Source organism: Bactrocera neohumeralis, unplaced genomic scaffold, assembly GCF_024586455.1.
Source record: "Bactrocera neohumeralis isolate Rockhampton unplaced genomic scaffold, APGP_CSIRO_Bneo_wtdbg2-racon-allhic-juicebox.fasta_v2 cluster09, whole genome shotgun sequence".
In the NCBI taxonomy this organism is placed as follows: Eukaryota; Metazoa; Arthropoda; class Insecta; order Diptera; family Tephritidae; genus Bactrocera; species Bactrocera neohumeralis.
This window is the reverse complement of record NW_026089622.1, coordinates 14,541,678-14,551,690: the sequence shown is the minus strand read 5'-3', so window position 1 is coordinate 14,551,690 and position 10,013 is coordinate 14,541,678. Positions and strand designations below refer to the sequence as shown.

The 10,013-nt window shown below is 35.8% G+C and overlaps 1 protein-coding gene across 1 annotated transcript; it reads left to right on the top strand.

Annotated features, from left to right (window-relative positions):
• The first annotated feature begins 2,239 nt into the window (after positions 1 to 2,239).
• LOC126764551 (ATP-dependent DNA helicase PIF1-like) lies at positions 2,240 to 5,193 on the top strand. The gene is made up of 2 exons (XM_050482245.1): positions 2,240 to 2,620; positions 3,568 to 5,193. The coding sequence occupies exon 2, from the start codon at positions 3,993 to 3,995 to the stop codon at positions 5,118 to 5,120; it is 1,128 nt and encodes a 375-aa protein (XP_050338202.1). The 5' UTR covers positions 2,240 to 2,620; positions 3,568 to 3,992; the 3' UTR covers positions 5,121 to 5,193.
• The last annotated feature ends 4,820 nt before the right edge of the window (positions 5,194 to 10,013 follow it).

Below are 10,013 nucleotides of genomic sequence, written 5' to 3'. Positions count from 1 at the left end.
AATTTATTATTTTAATTGGTATATAAAAGTTAAGCCAGAATTATTATATAGTAGTCCAAAAATATAAATTCTTATTTTTCCCAGAAATACATTTGTAAATAAAGGATATTTATCCTTTTTTTATGTTCCACACAAAAGATTTAAGGAGTTCAAGAGCTCAAAACGTGCCCTACATCAGCTACCTACCCGACGGAATTTCGCAAATGATCAAATAAATTTATCAAGAGCTCAAAGCATACGCTACATCAATTCGAACCTACCTACCCTACGCTTTTGCGCAAATGATTATATTATGATAGCAAATGCCCACATACAGATTTGGCAATGGCAATAACAGTTAGTATTCTATAAATTTTATCCTGTCGAGATGCCCTGTAATAAGTGTATCCGAACATTCCATTGTTTTGTCATCTCATGTAAAAAGCACGTGTATCCGAACGTTACATTGTTTTGTACATACATTTACAGACTTTTTGCTGCGCTCCTACTTTAACATCCTTGGTTTTGTCATCTCATGTTAAAAAAAAGAAACATTTAATTGGAGAAATAAAAAAGTAATAAGTAAGTAATAAGTGTATCCGAACGTTACATTGTTTTGTCCATAAATTTAGAGACTTTTTGCTGCGCTCCTACTTTAACATCCTTGGTTTTGTCATCTCATGTTAAAAAAAAAAGAAACATTTAATTGGAGAAATATTGAAATACTGCCAAAAGTGATTTTCTTCTCGCTGCTTACAATGCCGAGGAAAAGAAAACGACCTGACATAGGTCATCGAAGTTGTGTAAATGTGCAACGAGCTACTTTACGCTCCAACCGCACTAATGACCAGCGAGATGCTGATAATGATAACAGTCGTACAAGTATGGGAGAATTACGTTCAAGAGTAAATAACTATCAAGTGGATAGGGGGAGAATGGAAAGAGTTCGTGCACATCGATCACAACAGCAGCGAGCACGTGATAACGAATTTAATCGATTCCGCAGATGCAATACTCCTGTAAACCTCTAACGAGGAGCATTTTCCTACGATCCGGAATTTGATTATAGTGCCGACAAATCTGTGACGATTGGAGAAATGTCAATCATTTGTCAACATTGTAAAGCATTAAAGTACAGTAGTGAACCTGCAGGATTATGTTGTGCTGGTGGCAATGTACAATTGCTTCAATTGGTTCCACCACCTGAACCGTTACATTCATTAGTTAATGGGATGGAAAGTGAGTCTAAAAACTTCTTGGCTAACATCCAAAAATATAATAATTGCTTCCAAATGACATCGTTTGGTGCAACGCATATAGTACAAGACGGGTTCATGCCTACTTTCATAGTAGTATACCATAATTGTTTTAGTGAAATTCTAAGTTGTATTTGTATCACAATTAATTTAATTTGCAAATTTATTTTATGGGCAATCAAGATGTGGAAGTTGATACACGTTGTGGTCATAATCCAACCGTCAAGCGAATCATTTTCCAACAACTGCAATCATTTCTTCACGAGAATAATGAATTAGTGAAGATGTTCAAAATGGCACTGGATCGGATGCCATCAGACAGCCATAATGTTGTAATAAGAGCCGAGGTTTAGCAAGGAGGTTTAATTCACCGACAATAGATGAAGTGGCTATTGACATGAAACGCATAGAGCTTATGATGCTTTACAATACCCATTAATTTTCTGGCAGGGAGAAGATGGGTACCATTTTAATATCAAAATGGTTAATCCAACAACAGGTAATTAGATTATACAAAATAACATATTTTATATGTTCAATATATAAATGTATTTTTTTATCATATGTACTTCCAGGTGCTGATACACACAAAAAAGTCAGTGCCATGAATTATTATGCATACAGACTCATGATCCGTGAAGGTGAAGTAAATCACATTTTGATGTGTCAACGGCTCTTTCATCAGTATGCAGTGGACATGTACGTCAAAATTGAGACTGAAAGATTGACATACATCCGTCTTAACCAACAGCAGCTTCGATCTGAAGAGTACATTCATCTTCGCGATGCAATCAATGCTGACGGCAATGTAAATAATGTAGGAAGAATGACAATTTTACCGGCCACTTACATCGGAAGCCCGCGCCACATGCACGAGTACGCTCAAGATGCGATGTCTTATGTTCGAAAGTATGGCCGTCCAGACCTATTTGTTACATTCACCTGTAACCCACAATGGATTGAAATAAAAAAAGAACTGCTACACAACCAGGCATGACATCACAGCCAGAGTTTACAAGCAAAAATTAAAATCTTTAATGAATTTCATTACAAAGCATCGTGTGTATGGCCAAGTACGTTGTTGGATGTACTCTGTTGAGTGGCAAAAGCGTGGTTTGCCACATGCTCATATATTAGTCTGGTTGGTTGACAAAATAAGGCCAGAAGAAATTGATTCCATTATTTCAGAAGAAATTCCTGATGAAACGGTTGACCCAAAATTACATACGATAGTAACTAAACACATGATACATGGACCTTGCGGAGTTTTCAACAACAGCTCACCCTGTATGATCGACGGCAAGTGCTCCAAACGGTACCCGAGAAACTTGCTTGCTGAAACCATCTCGGGAATCGATGGTTACCCATTGTATCGTCGGCGATCAGTTGAGGACGGTGGACGATCTGTAGATGTCAATATAAAAGGACAAGATTTTCATGTAGACAATCGTTGGATGTGCCGTTCTCGCCCATATTGTCCAAAACTTTTGAAGCTCACATCAACGTGGAATTTTGAAATTCTGTGAAATCCATAAAGTACATATGTAAATATGTTAACAAAGGTAGCGACATGGCCATGTTCGCAGTAACAAACACAAATGATGAAGTGTCTCACTATCAGATGGGTCACTATGTAAGCAGCAATGAGGCTATTTGGCGCATATTTTCGTTTGCAATTCATGAAAGACATCCAACTGTATTGCATTTGGCATTTTATTTAGAAAATGGACAACGAGTGTATTTCAACCCAAACAACGCTGTGGATAGAGCGGCACGTCCACCTGTGACCACATTGACAGGTTTCTTCTCAATTTGTGCAACTGATCAATTCACTCGCACTTTGCTGTATGCTGATATGCCACGCTACTACACATGGAACGCATCATCAAAGTTTTTTCAGCATCGTAAACAAGGATCACCACTTGAAGGATATGAAAATGTATTTGCCACAGATGCTATAGGCCGTATATATACAGTACAACCTAATAACGATGAATGTTATTATCTTAGATTGTTATTGGTGAATGTTCCTGGTCCGACATCTTTTCAACAATTGCGAACAGTTGATGGACATCTGTGTGCGACTTACCGTGAGGCTTGGCAATTATTACGGTTGCTTGAAAACGATTCGCATTGGTATGATACGCTCAAGGATTCCGTGATATTTTCATCGCCGCATCAAATTCGCACACCGTTTGCGATTATATTATCGACATGTTTCCCCTCAAATCCGAATGATTTGGGGATGAAATATAGGGATGACATGTCTGAGGATGTGTTGCATCGCGTGCGTTGTGAAACTTTGAATCCTACATTGGAAATTACGGCAGAGATTTACAATGACACATTGATCATAATAGAAGATATGTGTTTGTTGATGGCAAATAAAGTATTGTCGTGTTTGGGCCTGACAGCACCCAATCGTGCTATGCAAGATGCATTAAACCATGAGTTGCAAAGAGAACTCCAGTACGATACTCAAGCTATGACCGAAGCAGTTCGCACAACTGTTCCGCAATTGAACGAAGAACAAAGGATTGCGTACGATCGTTTAACACAAGCTGTAAACAGTGGGTCTGGGGGGATTTACTTTCTTGATTCTCCTGGGGTACTGGGAAAACGTTCCTAATTTCATTGCTATTAGCAAAGATCCGATCGCAAAATGAGGTAGCCCTAGCGTTGGCTTCATCTGGAATAGCAGCAACTTTATTAGAAGGCGGACGAACTGCACATTCAGCCTTAAAATTACCATTAAACATGCATATCAACGAAACGTCAGTTTGCAACATTGCCAAAAATAGCGCTATGGCGAAGACTCTCCAAGTATGCAAATTGATAATTTGGGACGAATGCACAATGGCCCACAAGAGGTCGCTGGAGGCACTAGATAGGACGTTAAAAGATTTACGTGATAACCAAAACATTTTTGGTGGAGCTATGATACTGTTGTCAGGTGATTTTCGTCAGACTCTTCCAGTAATTCCTCGATCGACTGTTGCTGACGAAATAAACGCATGTCTAAAATCATCAAATTTGTGGCGGCACGTAAAGACACTACAATTAACTACTAACATGCGAGTGTTTTTGCAACAAGAACAAACTGCGACTGTGTTTTCGAAGCAGTTGCTGGATATTGGCAATGGTAAGGTCGCAGTTGACTGCTCGACCGGATTAATGACTTTTCCCACAGATTTCTGTCACTTCACAGAATCGAAAAAGGAGCTTATTCAGCGTGTTTTTCCGGACATTAAACAACAATATAATAACCACGATTGGCTAAGTGAACGAGCAATATTGGCAGCAAAAAACAAAGATGTCGATGATCTCAATGCTACCATTCAGAATTTCCTTCCAGGAGAGTTGTTTACGTACAAATCAGTTGACACGGCCACAAACCAGGATGACGTAGTCAACTATCCTACAGAATTTTTAAATTCATTGGACTTGCCTGGACTACCACCATATAATTTGAAATTAAAAGTAGGGTCAGTTGTCATCATGCTGCGTAATATTAATCAACCTCGACTTTGCAATGGAACGAGATTGGTTGTGAAGAAACTCATGAATAACATCATCGAAGCTAAAATAATCAAAGGAAAATACAAAGGAGAGGATGTCTTAATCCCACGAATACCTATGATTCCAACGGATTTGCCATTTGATTTTAAGAGGTTGCAATTTCCCGTGCGTCTGGCGTTTGCGATGACCATAAATAAATCGCAAGGCCAATCGTTGCAAGTTTGCGGAATAAACTTAGAGTTTCCCTGTTTCGCACATGGACAATTATACGTTGCGTGTTCGCGTGTCGGAAAACCAACATCCTTATTTATTTACGCACCGCAAAAAAAAACTAAAAATATTGTCTACCAGAAAGCACTATATTAATTAACTGTATATGATCATAACTGTGTTGTATTTAATTTAAGCAAAGATTTGTTTATCATGTTCAAAGTCCAGAAACGAGCACATCCAAGAAAATTTTAAATTTTTGTATATGAAGTGTATAAATATAAATAAATGGCTTAATATGTATATAATATGTGCATTTGGATCCTTAATGTCAACGTGTATTAGTAACTCTTTATTTCCATCAACTTGGCTCCATCTACTTGGGAACCACTTGGCTCGCCAGGACATGATAATATGGTGGAAGTACTAGGCGACTCGGACAAATCTGATTCGATCAGAACATTATCAATGTTGAGCTGCTGGCTGTCTTCAATTACATCAATATCTACCAGAACATTCTTGATGTTGGGCTTTTGGCTGTCTTCAATTACTTGATGATGAAGATGGCATTGTAGAAACGTGTTTTGGTTTAGATACATAGCAGCTTTCGCTTTAATATATTTTTTTGTACTTTTGCCCTGTTCACGCGTATTATTCGTTCTACATTCTTACCACAATTGGTAGAAAATCTGAAGGTAACAGCGATTATGTCGTCGCATCTTAATAATAATTTAATACAATCTGGACAGTTATTATTTTTTTCTGCCGTTCCACCCACTTTTTACAAAACGGACAATGCATTTTAAGGAGTTGAGGGATATATAGCTTCACTATAACTATATTGTAGTTGTTTGAATTCTTTATTTTCTCGATGACAGATGTAGTTCTTCTTCTTTTCCTAACCATGGCCATCGTCAAAAAAAAACGACAGATGTAGTTTGATAGTTATAGTGTAAATATTTGTCAGTATTCACTCAAAAAAAAATTGTCTATGGTAAAATGTCACTTGAAATGTTAACGTCTCTTTGCTGTGCATCTATACTATAATTCTTTAATATTCCTAAAACTCTAAAAGCAGCAAATTTCAATAAAATTAAAAAAGTATTGTGTCGTGTGTTTGTGACTTACTAAATATGCCTCCAATAATTAGGCGGTGCGAAGTTCGCCAGGTCAGCTAGTAATATATATATTTTTAAATATAATAAATTGGACAAACACTTACCAGGTCTGTATAGGTAAACGGCCGCAAAAGGAGAGAGCGCGCGCAACTTTTTTAGTTAGTGTTTAGTTGCGTGCGAATTAAAACTTCGAAAAGGAAGAAAAGAAAAGATTGCTCTGCCGATACAGACGTGGCAAAAGAAATTGGGCGTGGCGGCGTTAACAGGCAGATAATAAGATTAATATAATATGATAGACGATATATTTATATATTGTTGTGATAAATTCAATTTCTATTACTAAGAAACATAATACAAAAATATTTATTAGTATAGTATATTATGTAAAAATCAAATTAAATTATTAAATATACAAGTCTAAATTGACTGTAAATAGTACTATGCATGCATTCATACAAAATTATACTCATATCATAATTATTTTTACATGCCAATATGGAAATGCCGACGGCAAACGAAAAAGCATACATATTTGCATACATTGCGAAAGCAAAAATTGAAGCATGGAAATATCACAATGCTGTTGTTAGGAGTATCATAAGGAGCATGCATACAAGTTAATGGTTGCCACCAGATGATTAATAACACGCTGTTTTGAATGGTGAAGTTGAACTCAACTTTCTTTATTAAACACATTTCATTTATACAGAATTTGCTTATTTGCTATAAACTTACATATGTACGAATTCTTACTTACTAGTACTTATTTCTATATACTCTATAATAATAACGAAAGCAATAATTATAGCAAAACAGCAAACCCCAGTTTGGTCGAGAAATGGCTTACATTGCGGCGGCACGGCTTCCGTTCTGGTTTAGTGCCGACGAAATGTGCTGTTGTTGTAAATTTTAGAAATTAACTTTATTGAGCAATTATATTGTATATTTACGGAATATTGCTGAATTGAGTAATATCGGTATATTTTGCTAGCTACGACATCATAACTGTGTTGTATTTAATTTAAGCAAAGATTTGTTTATCATGTTTAAAGTCCAGAAACGAGCACATCCAAGAAAATTTTAAATTTTTGTATATGAAGTGTACAAATATAAATAAATGACTTAATATGTATATAATATGTGCATTTGGATCCTTAATGTCAACGTGTATTAGTAACTCTTTATTTCCATCAACTTGGCTCCATCTACTTGGAAACCACTTGGATCGCCAGGACATGATAATATGGTGGAAGTACTAGGCGACTCGGACAAATCTGATTCGATCAGAACATTATCAATGTTGAGCTGCTGGCTGTCTTCAATTACATCAATATCTACCAGAACATTTTTGATGTTGGGCTTTTGGCTGTCTTCAATAACTTGAATGTCCTGTATGTCTTCGGCCGATAAATTTAATTCACAGAATGTCTCTTCAGATGATGAAGATGGCATTGTAGAAACGTGTTTTGGTTTAGATATCAGCTTTTGCTTTAATATATTTTTTTGTACTTTTGCCCTGTTCACGCGTATTATTCGTTCTACATTCTTACCACAATTGGTACAAAATCTGAAGGTAACAGCGATTATGTTGTAGCATTCGTCGCATATTAATAATAATTTAATACAATCTGGACAGTTATTATTTTTTTCTGCCGTTCCATCCACTTTTTACAAAACGGACAATGCATTTTAAGGAGTTGAGGGATATATAGCTTCACTATAACTATATTGCAGTTGTTTGAATTCTTTATTTTCTCGATGACAGATGTAGTTCTTCTTCTTTTCCTAACCATGGCCATCGTCAAAAAAAAAACGACAGATGTTGTTTGATAGTTATAGTGTAAATATTTGTCAGTATTCACTCAAAAAAAATTGTCTATGGTAAAATGTCACTTGAAATGTTAACGTCTCTTTGCTGTGCATCTATACTATAATTCTTTAATATTCCTAAAAATCTAAAAGCGGCAAATTTCAATAAAATTAAAAAAGTATTGTGTCGTGTGTTTGTGGCTTACTAAATATGCCTCCAATAATTAGGCGGTGCGAAGTTCGCCGGGTCAGCTAGTTTACAAATATATTCGATACAACGGGAAATTGTGGGTTGGCTCATCACAGCGAAAAAATATAAAACTGAAATAAACTAGGGAAATTTGATTGCATGAAAACATACTGTTTCTTTAAGGTTAAAATGTAACTCACCCGAAGTTCAAATGGATTCGATGTTTGCTGTTGGTCATACGGCTTGAATTGATTAATGAGATCCCAGCACAAAGATTTGGGGAATCAGAAGAACTTCCCGAATGTGTTCTCTTCGTATAAAAAAGGATCCTTTTTGTTTCGCAAAACAGTCAGAGTGCGCCTGCGAATGTAGCTGGAAGATATGCACCTTATTATCCATTATTGCAAAATTATAAATATTAATACATTACTTCTCTTCCTCCTCTCATTTTTTCATCATAAGGTAAAATAGTCCAACTTCATCAGCCATTGTTGTGTTCTTATTTTCCTATGACCTGCTGCAAAGCACATAAGTTAGAGACTGATATGGCTCAATTAGAGATGAGTCAAACTCGCCAGAATACCATACAGTCTCAAAATAGATTTCACCACAGATTCGTCTCTATTAGAGACTTGAGACTGCTCGCAGAATACCGGCATAAGTTTAGTTATTCACATGTGAGAGCATACACTAAATTGTGTTAACGAACATATATATGTACATTCTAAGTCATTAAAAATTGTACATGCATAATGTTCCCACATAACTCATTTGCATATGCACACGTATGAATGTTTACATATGTACTCAGGAAAAACTCTTCCTGATCCTACAGTCTCAAATATCATAAGCATCACAAGTCAATATGGCAGCCAAATTGGCGAAGCCCAATTGTACTAAATCTTACAACAAAAACATTTTCATTCATAAACGAAGGCGCACAAGATAAAAGTGACAACCCCGCAAACCTGCAAAACACAGAAAGGAGTGACAAAAGTGGCAACATAGTTCGTCGATTTAAAATATTTATCCAATCTAAAATATTTTGGCGTGACTAACAAAAATCAGCGTCGATATATATGTAAGCTCATACATAAACATACATATTTACGCCAGTTTGTAGGTGAAGCTGTTCGAGTGGCAAGGGAAGCGGTGATAATCAGCGATCGTTTGGTAGTTTCTTTCGGCAATGGTCGGATTTTCTACCAACAACACATTGTTGTGGCGCTTTGTCGTCGCGTCAGTGCTTCGCCACATTAACTCTTTGACTAATCATGAGCTTCGGCCATTGGTTGCTCATGATAACGGAGATGCGGAAAGATGCGTGCGGATATATATCCTTATGGATATTTGTACATATGTACATGTGGCTTTTGTAAACATATAGACAAATAATATAAGGACATTTATTTGACCTGTGTAAGCACTTGCTTATTTCGCTTGTCGATCTAAAAATATTTTAAAAACTTTATTGAAAATAAGATGAATCTGAAGATATAATTATGCATGTATTTTTAAATAGTTAATAAATTTATTAGATTATAATTAAAAAAATTAAAAATAGAAATAATTTTTACTTGATAGATATAATATTAACAACTTTTTTGATATTTTCGTAATTATTGAAACTTATTAATTGGGCCAAAACAAGTCAAAGAAATCAAGATATACTGACCTCTAAACATATTTTGTATATTACATATCCACACAATTCCCTGGTTGAGAAAAGATGTTCATTGCGCATAGAGATGAAAATGCCGACGGCAAAACGTAATTCTATGCTGGTTTGATTCCGTCGTGGTGTCATTGCATGAATTATCTATTTTTCAAATACTACTTTTTTAACTCATAATAAAGATAAATGTATAAAAAATACAAAAGCAAAAAAGTGTAAAAAAATAAAAAGGTATATAAATCGCATGGCATAAATGC